Genomic DNA, 22,213 nt, shown 5'->3' with positions numbered 1-22,213 from the left:
GCCTCCGTTTGGATGTTCTTTACTTTTTCTTTTTTTATCTTGAGATGTACTTTAAAGTGCTCTAAGTATAAGTATACAGACTCGATGAATTTTTATATATGTATGTATCCACAGGTAAAGTACGAATGTGTCTGTCCATATGTTTTAAGGTATCAGTGCTATCCGATAAAAATACAATGCGAGCCTCAGAGGCAATTTAAAATTTCCTAGTAGTCACATTAAGCAAAAAAGGAACAAGTGACGTTAATTCTAATAGTATGTTTTCTTTAACCCATTAAGTCCAAAGTAGCATCATTTCAACATATAATCAATATAAAAAAATTGAATGAGCTTTTACCTTTGGGGTTTTTTTTCCTAAGACTTTGAAATTCCCTGTGTATTTTATACTTTCTGCACTTCTCAATTCGGATTTAGCCGTATTTAAAATGCCCAGTAGCCGCATGTAACGAATATACACAGATATAAAGTATTTCCAGCCCCCAGGAACCCCCTTCACTCCCCCTTCTGGTAAGTACCCCTGAACGAGAGTAACCGTTATCCTGACTTTCATCATCACTTTTTAGTTCCCCTGCCAATCCTGGTATCTTTTCTTTCTCTCTTCCCACATCTCACTTTACCTCCTAGGGCCTCCTTTTCTCTGTTCTGTCTTAAAGTTGTCCAAAGCATGAGATGGGAAATCAGACTGGAGTTGAAGCCTGGCTCTGCCCCCGTAGCACATCCACAACTTGCTGCCCCTCTCTGAGCCTGTCTCCTCACTTGTTAACTGGGGATCATAGTAACAGTGTCCATCTCCTAGGTTGTCCGAATTTCGGGACAGCATGAAGGTACTGTGTTCCACAGAGAAACTTCCATCACCAAACTGTCCCACCCTAGTTCTCTTCTTCTGCTAGATTCCTCTCTCTTCCGTCCTGTAATTCTCACCAGTCTAGTCTCCCACACTCTGGTCCTCCCTCCCACACCTCTTGAGCTTTCTCATGTGAGAGATGGGAATGTGTCATAACTACCCCACACGGGGAGCATTTGATGTGCAACTCCTGGCCCATAGTAAATGCTTAATAATGAGGTTACTGTCTTCTCCTTTTCCCCCTCTTTGCCTGGTCTCTTACTCCTGGCTGCCCTTTTCTTCTGGCCTCTGACTCAGTTCTCTCCTGTCTTCTGCCCACACTCCTTTTTCCTCTCCTGCATTCATCTCCTTCCTTCCCTCCCTCCCTCACTGCATTCCTCTGGAGCCTGCCTTCTATTCCCAGGCCCCTCAACGAGTCTGTCTCCCACCACCCCTGGCCATACTGTTCTGAAGTCAGTTATCAAGCTCTTCCCACCCTTCTCAAGCTGAAATGATCTGGATTGGACCCCGCTGCCCCTCAGCTGATGGGCACAGCCCTTCAGAGGTCGCTGTTCCGGTGTTTTGTTCTGAAGGGCTCTGTCAGACTGCGGTCCGGTGCAGCCTGCAGGCATCGCAGACCCGCAGGCCTCCTCGGGAAAACAAGTCTTTGCTTTCAGCCCCTTGCGCCTGCTCAGCCTGCCCATTTTGGAGCATGAAGTATGGCCCCATCCCCAGTGGCAGTCCAGAGCTAACGTGCAGTCCAGGGTAAGAAAAGCAGTAAGGGAAAAACCCCGGGAAGACTGGGGGCCCTTTGCATTTCCCAGGGGCTCCTCTGGCCGGGGGCTGGACACAGTTCCTGCTTATTTTTCCCTGCGTTAAAGGAGGGCTTTGCAGTGAGGACTCGTGAGGCCCTGTGCTAGCTTTCCTTCAGGGAAGCTTTTCCTCCTTTTCCTGACACCCCCCTTCTACTGGAGGAACCGCATGGTCCTCTGGCTTGCATTCTGATCAGGCTGTCAGTCGTTCCGCTTGGCCCACCCTTGGTCATGCAACCAGGCTCAACCCACCTTTAGGGCTTCGTGGCCTCAGCTGGGCCTCCTGGGTTCCCAGGGCTCGACTCCCAAGTGGATCATCCCAGGCTTGCCATTCAGTTTGAAAATGGGTCCAGGGAGAAACTTCATGTTTATATTGGAAACTCTCTTTATGTTGGAATTAAGCTGTAAGCATGTTGGCTTGGGGCTGCCAGTGGTCTTTCTTACCAGATACAGATGGATCTAGCACTTTCTAGCCAGGTCACCTGGGGAAGGTTACCTATTTCTTCAATGCCTCAAGTTTCCTCACCCGTAAGATGGGAGCATTAATAGCACCTACTTCCGAATGTTGTGTGCAGAGCGATGCCTAGCATGTAATAAGAGCTTAGTAATAATAATAATTAATCATCATCGTCATCATGACCACCATTTGGAGAGAGCCTGTCCTTGGCCAGAGGGAATGAAGCTTACACATAGGAAGAGACAATCCGGGGAAGAGAAGAGACAGAACTATAGAAATAGAGATCTTTGACCACCTTGTTTGCACTCCTGAACCCGGCTGTACCAGAAGCCAGAGCCACCCCTGCCTTCCCAGTTTTGTAACCCAGTACACCTCATTCTTTGTGTAGTCTACTTCAAGGTAGCTTTCTGTCACCTACAACCAAAAGTGACACTATAATACAGACTCTTATACCAGTAGTTCTTGTAACGTGCTTAGAGGTCCAGACTGTCAGAGATCAACAACATTCCCATCACACAAAACCCATCTAGGCCCAGGGAGGGAGAACAACATGCCCAAGGCCACACAGCTACAAAGTACATGCACCTAAGCTATCTGCCTTCAAACTCTGCACTTTCAACACAGTTTCACATGATCAGTGGTTACATAGAAAAATCAGCTCATTCCATTCTGCCTTCCTGGTCCACTGCCATCCTGTTTAATCAGGCTTAATTCATTTTGTCTGAAAAATGTTTTATACTCACCAGACTGCTAGCAGAGGCAGCAGTACTGCCCATGTGCCAGGCATGGAACTCAATGTTTTACATGTTTTAGCTCATCTAGCCTCCCAACAATGCTAGGAGACAGGTGTCATCATTAGCCCCATTTTACCAATGAGGAAGTTGAGGCATAGAGGCCTGAAGTGGTTTGCTCCAGGTCACTTGGTAAGAGACAGAGTCAGAATTCAAAGTCAGGATATTTGATTCCAAAGTCCATGTTCTTTAGTGTTATACTTGCTCAGCCTACAGGGTCTTAGCAGCTTGAAGAGGCAGAACTGACTGGTACCCTTGGCCACAGTCCTTCCTTCCTTCCTCTTCACTGCATGTCTTAGCCACATGCGCTCAGTCCAACCCCCTTCCTCTCTTCCAGCCTCATCACTTTATAAACCTTGCTTTATATGCAGACTGTCAATTCCAGCACTTTGAGCATCAGGGTTCTCTATGAAGACGCTTGTGAAAAACCTAGTTTTTTGAGCTATAAAGTCATTTAGTCCACCCATTCATTCATTTATTCATTCATTCAGCAAACATTTGTTGATCACCACTGGGTGCCAAGCTCTTTGTATCAGTTAGAATTGGAATAAGCTGATAACAGCAAAGAACCCAAAATAGTGGTGGCTTAAATTTAAAGAGTTTATTTCTTTCTCATGTAAAGCCCAAAGGCAAACAATCCAAACCTGGTAATGTTATACATCCCAGCTCACTATTTCACCAATCCTCGGGTATGGGGCTCCTTCTCATGGTCCAAAATAGTGGCTAGAATACCAGCCATTACATCCAAGTTCCAGACAGCAAAATGGAGGAAAAGGGGAAGAATAAGATGAGAGGTTCTCTGAAGTTGCTACATGGCACTTATACTATATCTTAGCCACTGAAATGGGCACCCAGATGCAAGGGAAGATGGGACAGTCTTTGTTTGAGATAGCTGTGCAACCAGCTAAAAAGCTGAGGACTCTAGTACTGAGGAAAAAGGTGTGACAGCCAGCAGCTAGAAACACACCCAGATTAGGCACAGGGGAAAGATGGGAAACAAGTGTATATAGTTCTCTGCACTCATGAAGCTCACAACCTGGTCAAAGGAACACATAATATAGTCAAAGTTACTGGATACTTATTCTGTGCCAGGTGCTTCTCAGGGGTTCTCAAACATCTTAGACTTGGGACCTCCTTACATTTTCAAAAAGTATTGAAGACCCCAAAGAGCTTTTATTAACATGGATTATAACTATCCACATTCACTGTAATACAAATTAAAACTGAAACCTTTAAAAAATTCTATTTAATTTAAAACAGTAATCAACCCATTACATACTAACATAAGTAACATTAATAAAACAATTTTCAAATTATTAATTTAATTACTGAGAAAAAAGGCACTTCTTTACATTTTTATACATTTTTTAAATGTCTTGCTTAATAGAAGATACCTACATTCTTATATTTATTACAGATAGCATTCCACGTAGCCCCAAGAAAAAGTCCACTGTACACTTGTTGGAGAGCAACAATATCAAATAATGTCTTAGAATTATTATGAAAATAGTTTTGACTTCGTAGACCCCCTGAAAGGGTCCTGGACTGCTCTCTGAGAATGCTGACTCACTGGGGTGCTCACAGTAGCCCTGTGTGGTAGGCACTATCAAGGTCACATGTCATCCCTCAAAGCAGAACAGATTTTGGGAGGTGGTCCCTGGAAACTCAGAGGAGGAGTGGCAAAGTAAGATGGGGGAGGAAAACCAGCATGAACAGAGGTGAGCAGGAGCATGGCACATGCAGGGAGCCTCTGTAGTGCCTGTGGCTCCAGTGTAGACAGCACCAGGCTGAGAGGGTTTGGTAAGCCATTCAGGCTTGGTCCTGGGAGCCATTAGAACCCTAAGCAGGAGGCTGCAGTCATCAGATTGTTGTTCTCTGAAGGACATTTTGGGAGAAGGCACAGCACTCTCTCACTCTCTCATGGCAACACGCTGGCTTTTAAGCACAGGGTCTTGGAGTGCTAACCAGCCTTATGCCAGCCTTAAGAAGTGCGGGCAAACATTGACAACAGCCCACATATCAGACCCACCCAGGAGGCTTGGCCTACGGAATAGTCAGCACCCAGCATGGCTCTGACTTCTCTCTCTTTAGCTCCTTACTCCAAAATGAGCTTCCTTTAGCTGGCAAGTAGTAGTAATAATAGTAATAGCCAACATTTAATATTTTGGAATGTCACACCTTGTTTTAAGCTCTTCACATGTGTTACTTATTTTGCTGATGAGAGGATTCATAAAGTGCCTCGGAAGCCAGCCTGCCTGGGCTCAAATTTTGTCTCTGTCACCTACCAGCTATGTGACCTTGAGCAAGTGACTTACTATCTCTGTGCCTCAGTTTATTCTTCTGTGAAATGGGGATAATTATAGCTCCTCTCTCCTAGGTTGTTGTTAGGACTAAATGAATTAATACAAAGTGCTTAGGACAGCATCTGGCAAGTAATAAGCCCTCATTATATATAGTTGTTATTATTAACATCACAACATCTTGAGGGACATATCATTATCTCTAGTTAATAGATGAGGGCGTTGAGGCCCACTTATTCATTCAGCAGTGTGTATTAATCACCCTGTTTGGTACCAAGCACTGCTCTAGATTCTGCAGATAGAAATGCTAGTGCCAAAAAGACACAGAGCCCTTGTATTCTGGGAGCTTAACAAAACAATCTAGACTGTTTGGGGGTGATTGCAATGAAGAAAATGAAAGCAGAATACAGAGGATGATGGGGAGAAGCGGAGAAGGGGGGCAGGGGTGCTGTTTTATATTCATTGTTCAGTGAGCCTTCCTGATAAGATGGCATTTGTCTCAGATGCAAGGGCGTGAGCCAGGCAGATATCAGGAGGAAGAATGCTCCAGGGAGAGGGAAAAACAAGTGCAAAGGCCCTGGGGTAGGACTGTGCTTGGCTTTTTTTGAGAAACAGGCCCCATCAGACATGTGGGCAGAGAACAGGCCTTACAAGATCTGGAAGACATGTCAAGGGTTTTAAATGTCATTCTGAATGAGATAGAAGACTTTCACAGTTTCCAGTCCAGGGATGATTGGATCTGCCTTGTAGTTTGAAAAGCTCACTTTGGATACTATATGAAGAATAAACCATAGGAAACAAGGACAGACACGGGTCAGTTAGGGAGCTGTCTCCAACAGGATTTGTAGATAGAGGGGTGGATGTTCGTTATAAGAGAGAGGAGAATCAAGATGATTGCAGGGCTTTGAGCACAGGGAACGGAAGTACCTTGCCAAAGGTGTACAGCTAAAAGCAGGTAGAGCCAGGATATGAACCCAGCCACTGGAAGAGAACAGAAGACCTACATTCAAACCACAGGTCAGCTGCTTGCCAGCAGTTTGAGTCAGCTTGGGCCGCCATAACAAAATACCACAGACTTGGGGGCTTAAACAACAGAAATTTCTTTCTTACAATTCTGGAGGCTGGAAGCCTAACATCAAGGTGCCTGCCGATTCAGTTCCTATTCCTGGCTGGCAGATGGCTGTCTTCTCACTGCGTCCTCACATGGCAGAAAGAGAAAGAGCTCTCTTGTTCTCTTCTCCTAAGGGCACTGATCCCATTCATGAGCAGTCATAGCCTACTTACCTCCCAAAGGCCCCACCTCCTTGTACTATCACCCTAGGGGTTAGGGCTTCAGCACATGGTTTGTGTTGGGATACAAGTCAGTTCATAGCACAGCTGAGTAGCCTTAAGTAAGGACTTTGGTTCTTTTTTCTCTCTTTTTCTGGCTTCAAACAACAACCATTTTATTAATGCTCATGGTTCCGTGGGTCAGGAGTTCCATCAGGACACAGTGATCTCCATGCGATGTCTGCTGGGGTGGGACCATTCCAGATGGCTTCTTCACTCACAGATCTAATAATGCCTTTGCTGAAATGGCTGGAATGACTTGCCCAGGGTCCTGTATCTGGGACCTCAGTTCTCACTGTTGGCTGTGCTCCTTGCTCCCCCACTGTGGGGTCTCAGAGCCAACCTCTCCCCTTGCAGCATGGGCTTCTCACAGCATAGCAGCTGCAAGAGGAAGGCAGTGAGTGCTGCCAGGTCTCTTAAGGCCTGGACTTGCATTTCTGCCTCATTCCTTAGTTCTTTTGAACATTATGGTTCTTATCTCTAAAAGAAGTTGATGGTAATAATGCCCACCTCCTCAGATATCATGAGGTTCATAACTAGCTCTTCTCATGTACTTCGTGGGTACCTGTACTTTAGGTTCATTGGTTCATTTAATCCTCCCCATTGCCTGGTGCGTTGGAGCCAGATCACACTGGCTTGCAGGAGCCAATGGTTAAATTTTTATGAAACTTACCAGCAGACATTAAACCCTAGGTAGCTTGAAATAGGCCTGTGGGGGTGTTTACACCACAATAATTGGCAAACACACAAATCAGAGCCTTTTGTTGTTGTCTTCCAGTGAGCTGGTTTGCCAGCACACTAAAGACAGATACATAGATACAGATATTCAACCCCACTTACAGATGAAGAAACTGAGGCTCAAAGAGGTTAAATTAGTCAAAAAGCAACCAGTGTAGTAGATGGCAGATCTGACCTCAGAGCCCCAAATCCTATGCCCTTAAATGCTGTGCTGTCTTGCTTCTGTAGATGAGAAAATGTGGATCGAAGAGATTTGTAAGCAGGCACAGCTGTATGAACATTATTAATTTTGATGCAGAAAAAAATCTTTCACCAATCTATCCACTCTTTACACATTTATGCTGCTAACAGCTGGCTATGTCTCCCTTCCCTCCCCAACTCTTGAAATCATCTTTCCCACGTAGGTGCTTTCTTCTCAGAAATTCTCCTTCTCTGCTCATGTCTTCCTCTTCTCAGCACCCTGCTTTCCCTCAGTTAACGCCCCCCCAGAGGCAGCCCTCTGTCGTTCCCTTGTTTCCCATTTCACTTAGTGTCGCACCCCCATCCTAGCAGTCAGGACGTCAGAATAGAAACCGCCCTCCCGCCTCAATCCCAGCGGAGAGCGCTCCTCGCCCAGTCCTGCAGTGGTTGCTATGGGCTCCCCCTTCATGGGTGGCAGGGAGGCCAGACGGCTCATAAGCTAATCACTTCCCCTTGTTCTCTGACTCCCCAGAGAAACCACACATCCCATTTGGTGGTCGTCAGAAATAACAGTTAAGAAACCTGGAATTATAAAACTGCTTAATTAGAGAGAGATGGTTTCCCTGGGATATGCCCAGTTTTCCCGGGTGTTTTTATCTCCTTCTCCAAGTGGCACACCCACTGGCAGCTAATTGCTACCTTTAGCATGGTGCCACAAAGGCACAAATTCCTTTATTTTATTTCCTGTGACTTCAGTGCTTGCTTACAAAGGGAAGTTTTCTCTTTGATGTTTCAATTCTTCTCCATCAGCAAACTCTAGAAGTTAGCATGAGTAATGAGAGTGGAACCGTTAGCTTCAGAGAGCCCCCATTATTAAATGAGCATCTACTATCTGCTAGATGCTAGAGATACAACCTGGAGCCAAATGATTTTCATGCTATGGGGCTCAGGGTTGAGTGGGAGAGACAGACACTCAAATGATTTTTAAAATATTGTCAGAAGTGCTCTGAAAGGGTAGTTTAGAGGGTATAACAGGAGCACCTACTTTAAGGAGTTGGGGAAGTCATTTCATAGATGACAATTAGCTGAGACCTAGAAGATGAACAGGGGCTAGCTCGGCAGACAGTAGGGGACCAGTATTCCATCTGCAGAGGAAGAGCTTGGTCTACAAGGTGAAGTTACTGTCAAAAGGACCAAGAACTGAGGTTATCCCTGATCCTGCTCTGAAATTCTAGGGATGTATTTGGAGTCTCCATCATGTCTTGACTTACCTAGGTTCTGACATACACCAGGGTCAGCAAACCACCGGCCACAAATCAAATATGTTCCAACACCTGTTTTTGTAAATAAAGTGTTATTGAAGCACAGCCTCACCTATTTGTTTACCATTCATTGCCCTTGGCTGATTTGTGCTGCAAAAGCAGAGGGGAATGGTTGTGACAGACTGTATGACTTGCAAAGCCAAAGTTTTCACTATCTAGCCTTTTGCAGCAAAAGGGCTAGACCCTCTCAGTAGGCAAGGGAGAAGCTTAGGGTCTGGACCAGAGGACCAGCCCACAGCTGGTGGAGCCTGGGAATTGGAGATCCAAGGTCAGTGACCAAAGCCAAATAAAAGCAGCAATACTGAGGTAGGAGGTGACAGGGTCTGAACCAGTCTGGCTGGTTCCTGAGGGTGCATTATTAACCACCAAGCCAGTCTGGTTGTGCAAGATTAGCCTGAAAGGGGACAGCGGGGTCTGTCCCCAGAGTCAGCCAGATGCCAGCATGCAGGAGTCCCCAGGATTATAGGGACATAGGACCTTTTATGAGGTGGTCATGTCCCCAGCCTCCGGAGGCCAGGTGGACAGAACAGGAGGCCACCACCAAGATGGTATGGGGCCATTGACCATCCTTTCCACACCTCTGGGCTTCTGGAACACCTTCCCCCCTCATCCTCCCCACATTTCCTTCACCATCATGCCTCCTACTTATCCATTAAGATAGTGCTTCTCAAACTCGAATGTGCATACAGATCACTTGGGAACCTTATTAAACTGCAGATTCTGATGCAGCAGGTCTGGGTGAGGCCTGAGATTCTGCATTGCTAATAAGCTCCCAGGTGATGCTGACACTGTTGGTCCAGAGACCCCACTTTGGGTAACAAGGCTTTTAAGATTAATTTATATACTTTCTCTTAGAAGACTTACCTCCCCTCCCCCAACTCCCACCCCTTGTCTCAATTCTGAGGCCCCCTTGTGCTTACCTCTAGCAGAGTTCTGCCCCACCGTATCATAGTAATCTGCCTAGTGTCTGTCTTCCTCATTAGGAGGGGACGTATGGGTGTCCAGTACATATGGGTGTCTGGTACATAGTGGGTGTCCAGTAATGGAAGGAAGGGAGGGAAAGAGGGCAAGAAGGAAGAAAGGAAAGGAGAGTTCTCTGAATTCAAGGAGTGACAAAAGCAAGTTAAGGTTGGAAGTTGGGAGAAACTGGGCTTTTGGTCCAGAATGACATGGAATATGAAATAGTTTAGAGACCCTGAGTGAGAGCAATTGAGCACAGTAAGGGAAGGAGAGGGTAGTTGAAGTTGGATGTTTCAGGAAAACAAAGCTCACAAAGGGTGTTCTGCAGAGCCTGGGGCCTTGCTGCCAGGACATGGATGGAGCTGGGCAGCCCTACCTGTCCACTGAGCTGCTACACTGTTGCTCCACCTACCATCCCACCACTGGCATGTAAAACGAACACGGAGGCCATCTCCAACATCCCAGCTCCCCAGGCAGCTCACCTACCCACAGGCTCCGGAGGGACACCAGTATTTCTTTCCAGGGGATATTTCCAGGGGGCAGAGACTGGTGGGAGTCCTGGAGGGGCTGGTAGAGGGCCCTGTGGAAAACGATGACCTCACACAGGGAGTCACAAAGGTCAGGCATTGGGGTGAGGGGATGACTGGATCACCCTTCCTTGGTCCTTAGCGAATGTAGGCACATCTGCTGCAAGGGTTCTCCTTCCAAGTGATTTGTACTCAGCCCATCAAAATGGAGTAGAACAAGACGGGTATAAAATCTCTATCCACATCCCGTACATCATCCACTGATTGATACACAACATGTTTTCATTACACTTTTCCCCCTCTAATTTAAATATATCACATTCTCAGTACAAAAAAGTTGGAAAAGGCAAAGACACAAAGAAAATGAGTGTTTCTGCATTTGATATCTTTTCCACTTGGAACTGTCATATGAGCACTTCCCTGAGTCAATAGATATCCTTTGCCAGGATGATTTCTCTATTAAACTTTTTATTTTGAAACAATTTTAGACTTTTAAAAAGTTGCAAAAATAGTACAGAAAGCTCCCATATACCCTTCACCCAGATTCCGCTAACATTAACATCTAATATGACCACAGCACAATTAGCAAAGCCAGGAAATTAAAGTCAATACAGTTATTATTAACTAAACTACAGACCTTAGCAGATTTTGCCAGTTGTCCCAGAAACTTTTCTAGTCTAGGATCAAGTCCAAGATCCCATATTGCATTTATTTGTCAGTCTCCTTAATCCTCTCCAATCTGACAATTCCTTGTTTTTTTTTCTTTTGTCTTTTGTGATCTTGACGCTTTTGAAGAGTGCTGGCCAGTTATTTTGTAGAATGTCCTCCAGTTTGGCTTTGTTTCTTGTTTTCTCATGATTCAACTGAGGTTATGCGTTTTCGACCAGAATACCACAGAAATGATCCTGGGTTCTGTCCAGGGCACGACAGGGGGTTTCAGGCTGTCAGTATGACTTATTGAAGTGGAAGTGGGTGTTGACCTTGATCGCTTGGTTAACATGGTTTGTGCTGGGCTTCTTCACTCTAAAGTCTCTCCTTTTCATGATAATATTTTAATGGCTATATGACTTGCCATTTTAGACTCTACCATAATCATCCCCTCTTTTTGTACATGTAATTTGTTACTTGTTTCTGTTTGTACTGTTACAAAGAATACTGCAGTGACCTAAAATGGGCACATCTTAGCACACATCCCTGATTATTTTGTTAGGGTAAATATCTAGGTACAGAATCGCAGGAGCAAATACTTTTCACCTTTTTGAGGCTATGCATGCCTGGGGGAGGGTTGTTCACTTGTTTCTATATTTGTTTATTTGTCTTAATCAGCTTTATTGAGGTATAATTTAAATACAATGAAATGCACAGGTTTGAAGCATATATTTCAATGAGTTTTGGAAAATGTATAGCCATGTGACCACCATCCCAATAGCAATATAAAATACTTCTATCACTCCCCCAAATTCCTTGATACCCCCTTGTAGCAAGTCCACCCCTGGCAACCACTGATCTGATTTCTATCACTAATAGGTTAGAGTTACCTATTCTAGGTCTTCATCTAAATCAAAATTATACATTATATGCTCTTTTATAAGTGTCTCCTCTGATTGGACATAATGTCTGTGGGATCATCCATGTTTTGCACATCAGTCACATTTTTAGTGTTGAGTAGTATCCTATTGTGTAACTATACCACAGTTTGTTTATCCAGTCTCCCATTGACAGACATTTGGGCTGTTCCCAGTTTTGGGATATTATGTATAAAACTGCTGTGAACATTTGCGTACAAATAGACATGTTTTCATTTCTCTTGGGTACATGCTTAGGAGTGGAGTCACTGGGTCACAAGTAGCCATGTGGTTACATTTATTAGACATGACAGGGTGGGGTTATTTTCATCTCCATTTTACACCACAGGGCCACAGAAAGCTTGAGGAACTTGTCCAAGGGCAGAGGAAAGGAAATAGAATTTGTTGAGCATTGCTCCATGCTGGGCACAATGCTAGATGCTTTTCCTGTTTACCTCTTAATCTTCACAGCAACCCTGTAAGGTAGGAAGTGTGATTCCCATTCTGTAAATGAGGAAACTGAGGCTCACAACACACAGCAAGATAAGATTCAAACCCAGGCCAGTCAGAGTTCCTGAGTCCAGGTTCTTCCCCCAGATATTATCCTGCCTCCTTGGAGACAGGAGGTGGGGTAGCTGGGAAGAAGAACACATATCTCCCTGCCTCCACCTCTTGGCCTGCCCTTGCCTGCATCCTGCGGCCCCCATGTCCCGAAGGCAGTCAGCCGGGATGCCTGGGTCAGCCCTCTAGAGACAAGGGCGATCTATATGCGGGGCCAGCGCCTGTGCCCCCACATCTGGCTTTGAGCCCTCAAAGCCACAGTAGGCACCAGGGAGTGACCCACACTCCAGTCCTGTACCAAAGGTGTCTAGTTTCTCCCTCCCTGAAACACGATCCTTGGAGCTTTCACCTTTGGGGCTGGTGGGCAGCGGGTGAAGGCAGCGGGCAGGGGCCACGTCTCCCTGGCCATATCGAGGCCCATTAGGAGGGAGCCTGAGTGCTTTCCATAGCTGATTAATGGCCTGCCTGTGACCTGGAATGTCATTACTGCCTGGGCTGGGGGCCCCCCGGCTTGGTCCTTTGGGTCTTTACTGCTAATAATAATTGATGCTTTCTATGTGGCTGCAGGGAAAGTTCTATCTGGTCATCGAGGAGTTGAGCCAGCTGTTCCGATCACTTGTCCCCATCCAGCTGTGGTATAAATACATCATGGGCGATGACTCATCCAACAGCTACTTCCTGGGTGGGGTCCTGATCGTCCTCTACAGCCTCTGCAAGGTAAGGGGGGACCTGGGCCTGAAGGGCTGGCCTACGCAAGACCCATTCACTAGCTGGGCCTGTGGGGCAAGTGGGGAGCCTGGAATAACACCCTAATCTCTTTTTTCTTAATTGAGGTAAAATTCATGCAACACATTAACCACTACGCATCTTAGAGTGAACCATTCAGTGGCGTTTAGCAGATTCACAGTGTCATGCCACCACCACCTCTGTCTTCAAGGCATTTTTCATCACCCCAAAAAGAAACCCTGTGCCCATTAAGCAGTCAAGCCTGACTCCTCCACCCTCCCCACCCCCAGCCCCTGACAACCACTAGTCTGCGTCCTGTCTCTTGGTTTGCCTGTTCTGCACGTCTCATATCAGTGGGCTCACGCAGCTCTGTGGCCTTTTGTGTCTGGCTTCTTTCACTCCCTTTGTTTCTGAGGCTCATCCACATTGTAGCAATGGGTCAGTACCTCATTCCTTTTCGTGGTTAAACCCATCCTAATTTATTGCCCATAAAGCTCATCATATATGCTGTTTCTCAACCGCCCTTCCAGAGACACACCATTATTGCTCTCGTATTATGTAATACCAGAAATTGAGGTTCAGAGAGAAGCAGCTTGCCCTGGGTCACTCAGCTAGAGATGGCAGAATGGGCGTCAAACCCAGGCAGTCTGCCTCCAAAGCCTGGAGCCCTTAGCCCGCAGACCACAGACCACACTGCCACTGAATTTGTTTTCTGTTCCTCTTTAAATTGCACACCGTCCACTCTGCGAATCACTATGCAGTGCTTGGCTTTTCAACATTAGTACACATCAGCTTTATTCCCTTTAACAATAAATACATCCTCCTCTTTCTTTTTCCTTCTCTATTACTGGTTTTAGAGACTCCCGGGGAAACGCATGTGTTCTGCCCTTTCCTTCTGCCAGCAGGACTAGCCAGGCAATCCACACAGCATTAGCCTTTGGGGCTTACCTGGCCTGCTGATTCTGACCGACTGGCAGTGACCGGCTAGAGTGGAGGATTATCAGGCCCTGGCTGGGCTCAGAAGAAGAGTGCTAGTGCTGTGATTGATTAGCAATGCCTGTTCTGGGCTTGGAAGGGGGCAGATTCAGTATACATGCCATATATTTGCTGTCCTGGCCCAGGTAGCAGGAGAGACTGCTGATAGAAGGCAGCAACACAAATGCCAAGCAAAATGGTGGGAATGAGGAGTTTCAAGTGGGAAGAAGTGCCTGACAATGTTCTGGGTCAGAGATGAGGGGTCCATGTCCTGAACAACCTTTGGATACTTTTTCAGCCATCTCCTCCCTCTTCTTTCAGTCATTTGACATCTGTGGCCGTGTGGGTGGAGTTAGGAAAGCCCTGAAGCTTCTCTGCACCTCTCAGGTGAGTTGGCTTCAGACAGTCCCTGTGGAAGTCACAGGAAACGGGAGCAAGAAGCAGATCTTGCAGTGGTTCTGAGGGTATCACTCCAGTGAGGGTCCAGAGCTATGTTTATGTCTCCTCCTCCCTCGAACAGAATTACGGGGTCCGGGCCACTGGGCAGCAGTGCACAGAAGCTGGCGATATCTGTGCCATCTGCCAGGCCGAGTTCCGGGAGCCTCTGATCCTTATGTGCCAGGTGAGCAGGGCTGGGCGGGGCCATCAGAGACTGAGGCTGGGGTACTGCAGGGCCCTGCCCCATGCCGAAGTCCCAGGTGCCTGTCCCGTGGCCAAACCTCAGGGCTCTGGGATGGGTCTTTGGGAACAGTGTGGTCAAGACTGGAGTCAGTCAGACCCAGGTTCAAATTTCAGCTCTGCCTCTTACTAGCTGGGTGGCCTTGGACAGGTTTCTCCATCTCATTGGTAAAATGTAGAGAGTGAAGACCTCAGTATGGTGTAGTGTCCGAATATCCTGAGTGTGAATCCTAGCGGCACTCTGGACCCTGGGTAGGTCACTCCATTTCCCTGAGTCTTGGTTTTTCTCATGTATAAAATGGGTATCATAATGATACCTACTTCATAGAAATATTATTATGATTAAATGAGATCATCTGTGATCTCAAAAATAAGTTTGAATTAGTCAGCCATAAAAGCTGCTCTTATTATAATTATCATTATAATTATTATTACCATTTGTTTTCATTATTAGCCATGGGTGACCAGCCTATAGCCGTAAGTACTGGTTAGTCCCTTTTCATTGCCTAAATATATCTCTCCTCTTCTTCCGACATCAGGAGCTAAGATGTCAATTCAGCAAATGTGTATGAGTCAAAGCATCCTCTCAGACACTGGGGAGGGGAAGCAGAGGACACATAGACCCTGTCCCCTCCTCTGGAAGCTCATGCTCTCCTTGGGGAGACAGACACATGCATAAATAACTATGAAAGAAGGCTGCTGGTGATAAGTGCCATGGAAGAGAGATTCATGCAGTATCCCCAGGGACCAGGACAGAGAGCAATGAGTTTCAAGTGGGAAGGCTCTTTGGAGAAGGCATGGCCTGCAGACTAGAAGGAATGAGAGAACATGTGCCCCCCACTTCACCCACCTTCCAGGGGTAAGAGGTCAGGAGGTGAGGTCCTTTTTTGGCTTTGGCAAAATTTCTTATCCTTTTTCTATGTGAGGATTCTAAGAGGTTTGTTTTTCATTTTATTTATCTTTAATTTGATGATATCCAAATATGAACTAATCGGAGGTTAGTCCCTAGTAATGTGTCGGCGTGGTCGTCTGAGCTTTGACAAATATACTACGGCAGTGCAAGATGTATTAAGGGAAACTGAAATCCCGTGGTGGGTATATAAGCCTTTCTGTACTATCTTTGCGACTCTGCCATAAGTCTAAAATTAATCCAAAATTAAAGTTTATTTTGAGAAGTATACCAAAAGGAAAGTGGTGACAGACCTCCTACTCTTGTGCCCAGATCCCCAATCCCTGAGTTACCCACACAGGCCACCACTGTTGCCAGCCTCCTTTACAGCTTCCCAGAAATGCTTTGTAGAATTTAAACACACACACACACACACACACACACACACACACGAGCATGTTTTTTTCAAGAAGACATATGTTATAGCCTATTCCACACAAGTGGAATTCCACATCTTTCCTTTTTGACTCAGAACTCTGTCTTAAGAGATTGCTCTTTATTTGAAAATCATCCCATTTTATGGATAGACCACGGTTTGTTTAACCATTCCCCTATGGATGGACATTTAGTACCTTATAATCTCTCATTATCACAAATATGGCTGTCATGGGAGCTCAGAAATAGGAGGATGTGTAGCACCTATCTGGGCCCATTGTGTTGATTACATGTGTTCACTCAAGTGAAACATTTAGAACTATGCCTGGTACCTGGTCAGCAAGGATTAGCTCTTATTGGCACACATTCCATTTCATGCCATGTGCAAGGTCTTGGTAGGATAAATTCCTAGTGGTGGAATTACTAGGTCAGAGGGCAGACAGTTCTGACAGATATTGCTAAATTGCCTTCCATAAAGAGTGTATCCATTTATACTCCCAGTGCGGAGTGTGACATGACCTCACGCTTCCTCCCTCACCAACACACTGTGTTATCAAGCTTTTTTGAGTCTTGCCAATCTGACAGGTGGTAACACTATCTCAATGCAGTTTTAATTTGCATTTCCCTAATTATGAGCTCAGTTGAGTATCTTCTCTTATGCTTCAGAGATGTGTATTTCCTTCTCAGTAGCAATTATTTGAGCATGATGTCAAAGTGAAAGTCTTTCTTCTTCTTCCTTTCTGGCAATCTCTCCGAACCTTGGTCCGTTTGTTTTTCTCCCATTCTTCCCACAGCTGGATTAGAATTTTTGGAAGGGGTTGGACAAGATACCACTGTCTAAGATCTAGGAAGAAATAGCCACACCATTGTGGTGGTTGAGGCCCACAGACTTGGCCAGGCCTAGCACATGTCTCAGTCTTGATCTGCTGCTGTAAGCTAGGCTTGGAATGGCAGAGATGACTTCCACAAGTGGAATGGCCTCATTAATTCCTTAATGTGATGAATGAATGAGCAAATGAATGGATAAGTCAAGTGCTTCTTCCTCAATAAAGGCTTCTCTGCCCCTGCTTCCCTGATGAACCAGCTCTGTGGTCTCACAGATCCCTATGTTCTTCCTTCCTAGCACGTATCCCAGTTGGCAGCTAGTTAATTGGGCAACTAGTTGTATAAGGTCTGTCTCCTTTTTGCCAAATTATAAGCAACTTGAGAGTGGTGATGATGTCTGTCTTCTTTGGCAGTAGAGTCATAGGACTGACTTGGTAAATATTGGATAGATGGATGGAATAGATGGATCGATGGGATGGATGAATGGATGGATGGGAGGTGGTGTATGGGTAGATGAGATGGGAAGGAAGGAAGGAAGGAAGGGAGGGAGGGAAGGAAGGAGGGAGGGAGGGAAGGAGGGAGGGAGGGAAGGAAGGAGGGAGGGAGGGTGGGTAGACAGATGGGATGGGATGGGATGGATGAATGGAATGAGGGATGGATGAGATGAGGGGTGGATGGGATGGATGGGTGGTTGGTGGGTTGTATGGATAGATGGATAGATGGTTGGGATGAGATGGATAGTGGCCAGATGGAGGGATGGGTGAATGAGTGCAAAGGTGAGTGGATAGAGGGACAAGTGTGGGGGTAACTAGGTGGATGGGCAAATGGGTGGACAGATGGGTGGGTGAATAGGTGGGTAGGTGGGACAATGGATGGATAATTGCATAGATGGACGGATCAATGGATAGATGAACAGGACAGATGCATGAATGGATGGACAAAGAGCCCACCGAGGCTAAAGAACATCCTATCTCCCCTTCAAAGGGTCATCCAACTAAGCTCAGTGTGTCACTCACCCCCACCTCCACCCCACTCCCCAGAACCAGAGCCTGGAAAGCAGTTTGTCAATGAAGCAAGTCAAGCCAACTCTGAGTGTGCTCAGAGGTTAGATGTCTCTTCTCAGAGCACACTTGCCAAGTTAGTCATTTAGCAAGTATTTATGGCATGCCTCCTGCCAGGCTGCAGGGGTCGGGGAAAGGGCATTTTGAACACAAGGTCAGAAACTTACCTAAAGGACTTCTTGCCAGAGAGAAGGGTTAGTGTGATTAGAAAACTGCCCTGAAGTTCTTGGTCATGAGTTTTTGTTTTTAGTGTTGATGATATAAAGGAAAGAGGTCAAGAGAATGGTGACTTCTAGTGATTTTGTGTTTCCAGAAGCCTCTCACTTGATGCTTTATGGGTCTTATCTATTTCCATTCTCACAGACACCTTGTGAGGGAATTAGTGACCCTGTTTTATAGAGGGGATGGGTTCAGCAAGGTGAAAGGGTGGACTTGCCTGAGACTGTGCCGCTCCTTGGTAGCAGAGCCATGATTCCAATCCAGAGCCTCTGATTCTAGAGGTCACCTAACAATCCTTACACCCCCGACATTGATTCTGACCTCATCTCCTCCCAGCTACCACCCCCAGCTCAGCCACCCTCTCCTTGCTGTTCCTCCAGCACAACAGACACACTCCTGCCTCAGAGCCTTTGCACATGATGTTCCCTCTGCCTGGAACACTCTTTTCCCAAATATTATCAGGGTTCAGTCTTCACCCTCCCTCACGTCTTACCCAAACATCAGTATGTCAGTGGAGTGGCCTGGTCACCCTGTTTAACATCACAGTGCTCCTGGCCGCTCCCTGTGCCTCCTCCCCTGCTTTCTCATCTTAGCATTTGCCACAGACATACTCTGCATTTTGAGATTCATTTTGTCTCCCCAACTAGAGTGCAAGCTCCTTGAGGGCAGAAAGTGTCTATTTTGTTTGCTGCTCTGTCCCTGCTCCCAGGACCGAGGCAGGCATGCAGGAGGCGCTCGATCAAGTGTCCCCAGTCATACTGATTGCTGTCCCCCACAGCACGTGTTCTGTGAGGAGTGCCTCTGCCTCTGGCTGGATCGGGAGCGCACCTGTCCCCTCTGCCGTGCAGTTGCTGTGGACACCCTGCGCAGCTGGAAGGATGGGGCCACGTCGGCACACTTCCAGGTCTATTAGGGCTAAAGAATGAGGACTCGAAGCTCCCAGGCACAGCCAGGGAAGTGACATACTGGGTCCAGCTTCGGGGACTTCCTGGAAGCAGGCCTCCTGCCTTTCTCCACGTCTTCCCCCAAAGCCAGGCCCCGTCCTCCCCACCTTCACTCTCCTCTTTTCTGTGGCATGGTGTGTGCATCCTTCCCTGACACACGGGGAAGCCTCCAACCCAGACTTGGTCTCCGCCCAGGTAGGTCTTCCACCACTCCAAGTTAAGGGATCAGTAATAGCCAAGGCCCACTGTTGTGACTGTAACTCATGGTGACCTGGTACCCTGTGCTGCAAGCTGGGATGGGGCCTTGAGATCACTGCCTCCCCCAACACGGCCCAGGGCTGCAGGTTAGAATCACTGAAGTATTTCCCAAGTACAAATGCTGGGCCGCACCTTATACCTGCAATAGCTGTCTACCACTTAGTGTGAGCCAGACACGGCATTGAATATCCTGCTGAGATGACCTCCTGGGATCCTCACGGCAGCCCTACCTGGTGGAGATACTGTCATTTCCTACATGTTGCAGATGAGGAAACTGCAGCACAGAGCTCCATGTGGTTACTCTTCCAGGGTCACGCAGCTAGCAGTGGTGGACCGAGTTTCCAACCATGGCCTCTCTGGCTTCAGAGCCCATGCTCTTACCATGCTGCCCCCTGCTCCTACAGTGCGGCGTGGGCCCACAGACATGGTTCTCTAAAAGCACAAGAGGTGATTTTGATGCCCCTCAGTGGCCCACATGCAAAGCATGCTTAGTTTGGACTGCCTGAACAACGTTAACAGTGAACACAAACTCTAGAAATCTAGTTGTGGCTGGGTCCACAGAAAGACTTGGTCCTCAAAATTGCTGTTTTGCTGGACTCTGTCTGGGGTGCTCAGTCACATTTGGGTACCAAGAAAGGCCAGCTTTGGTCCAGATGCAGAAATCACTGGGTCCCCACACCCATCTTTAGTTCTCTCCTTTGCCTTCTGTTCTAGTCCTCTCCCTCACTTAAGTCTCAGCTTGTTAATGGCTTCTCTGAACATCGCCTTTTTCCTTCAGATCAAAGGGGACAATCCACGTTGTGGATTTTTCCACAAGCTGCGGTGGTGGCCTAGAGCGCAGTAGCAATCAGCGTTTCCGTAGTCTCTATACCAGAGCTGTGAATGTCTAGCAGAACAGCCTCTCCACCTGTGAGACCCTCCCTGCTTGGAAATCTGAGCGTAGATGGCACAGGTGACCACTTAGAAGCCGCTGGAATCTTGCCTGCCCTACCCCTCTCCTAGGTCTGTTCTTATTGTCAACCTCAGCACAACAGGCCAGCACCAATGCATTTCAGGGAAAGCCATCTTTGCGGCTAGTGAGCAGACTAGCACAACAGCCCCTGGAGACTCCATGGGGGCCTTGCTGCCACCTCGCTCTCAGCCACTGTTAACATGCCTGCTCCGTCCCCAGTAGCTTCAGGGCATTTGCCCCTGTGTGCTGTCAAGCCAGGACCTTTTCCTTTGCCTGACTTCCAGAGCTCTTTCCTGGTACCCAGCAAGACCTGCCTTCCAGGGCAGCGTGGCACCTTTCAAGCTCTGTTACTATGGCAATGGCCACAATGTTCGAATCCCCCTTGCCTGAATAGTCGAATCAAGTTGGAAGGGGACATGGAGGGAAATGAGGCCAGGTGGATGCAGTTACTCTATTCCCCTCGCTTTGAGGAAGAACCAAAGGGAAGCAACAGGAATTTCTGCAACTGGTTTTTGTCAGAAAGATCACGTTGTCCGCAGATGCCATCTAAGAGGCATGAGAAATTGGAGCTGGAGAAGACTCACTAAAGAGCCGCATGTCACAGGGCAGATAGAGCAGTCTGTTGAGAGTCAAGCCCAGAATTCTGATTCCAAACTCTGCATGACTTTGGGACATCACTTCACCTCCCTGTAGCCATCTCCACGGTGACAAAACCTAGTATATTATCTACTGGAACCAGGGAAGCTAACAATGTAGATGACTGGTGAACATACCATTGGTTTGGTCAATTGCACTCATGCCGTCAAAATAAAATTTCTCTAACATTTCTAGTGAGCCCTGCCTCTAACACTATAAAAAACATCACATGTGAGGGACACTTAGGGGCAGGCAGCATGATTTTAGTTTAAGATTTTATCTATTCATTCTCTCTGAGAGAAAGTCCCACCGGAGGTTTTCTTTTGGGTGGGAAGATTTAACATCTACTCTAAGGAGGAACAGTGGCCGGTGCAGAATTTTGCAAACATCAGTCTGCATGTGTTCCCTAACACGAGTGTAAAAGCAGCCGAGAGTCACCATTGGAAAGGAAGAATGCTGCCACTCTCCTTTAGCCACCTGGGCTCTGCAGCTCGTTTGACAGGGGATCGGTCGAGTATCCTACTCTTGATATCTTATGATTCTCTGACTGAAAATTCCGTGAAGTCCTTAGAAATGGAGCTCTTAGTGTAAAAGAGTTTGAGCATAAATGTGAGAGAATAAAAAGGCGAGCTTTGGACCTGGATGTAACCTTCCTAAGGGGAGAATGTGAGAGGCATCGGGAGTCATCCAGGCTGCTCGGATCTGGATTTGCAAAGAGGAAATGTAAAGTAAGTCTTGGAATCTTTTAGGACTTTTGCTCTGGGCTATGCAGAGCCACCTTTGGTGTTTTTAATGTTCCTTAAGTTCCCTTCTGCCAATAAATGTCATCTAATGACAAAATTTATGTTCGTGGTCTTGAATCTCCCTTTGCTTCATGAAGCCAGGAGGACCTGCTTTAGGAGAGATGCAAAGACATGCTCCATGCAGTGGGTGGTTATTCGATGTTAGTTTTCCCCCAAAGCAGATGCTGTTGGATTTCATGTGACTTTTTACGGAAGCATTCCCAGGGGAAATCCAAAAGGGGAATGGGTGAAACAGGAGAGGGAAGGGGAAGAAACAAGGGGGTGACTTTCAGAGAAGTCCCAGCTCAAACCTGGTTCATTGGGGAGCTCTGAGCATCAGTTGCATCTCAGAGTTTGTCCCGCCCTGAGTTTTTGGACCCCCCATTGTCAGTCCTTGGCTGTGGGTTGGTCGGGGGAGACTCTCAGACACTCAGGTTCTTCACTGAGGAGGCCCCAAGCCTCTGAAGG

The 22,213-nt window shown here is 46.8% G+C and overlaps 1 protein-coding gene across 2 annotated transcripts in view; it reads left to right on the top strand.

Annotated features, from left to right (window-relative positions):
- Window positions 1–21,816, top strand: part of RNFT2 (ring finger protein, transmembrane 2) — a 56,844-nt gene extending 35,028 nt beyond the window's left edge. For both annotated transcript variants that reach the window (XM_036929552.2, XM_057492068.1), the window contains 4 exons: window positions 12,933–13,082; window positions 14,388–14,453; window positions 14,587–14,688; window positions 18,952–21,816. In XM_036929552.2, the coding sequence (XP_036785447.1) occupies window positions 12,933–13,082; window positions 14,388–14,453; window positions 14,587–14,688; window positions 18,952–19,086 (453 nt within the window). In that variant the 3' untranslated portion in view covers window positions 19,087–21,816. The remainder of the gene's footprint in view (window positions 1–12,932; window positions 13,083–14,387; window positions 14,454–14,586; window positions 14,689–18,951) is intronic.
- Window positions 21,817–22,213: the final 397 nt, after the last annotated feature.

Source organism: Manis pentadactyla, chromosome 14 (assembly GCF_030020395.1).
Source record: "Manis pentadactyla isolate mManPen7 chromosome 14, mManPen7.hap1, whole genome shotgun sequence".
NCBI classification, from domain to species: domain Eukaryota; kingdom Metazoa; phylum Chordata; class Mammalia; order Pholidota; family Manidae; genus Manis; species Manis pentadactyla.
The sequence above is the reverse complement of the archived record's forward strand: the minus strand, read 5'-3'. Positions and strand labels throughout refer to the sequence as shown.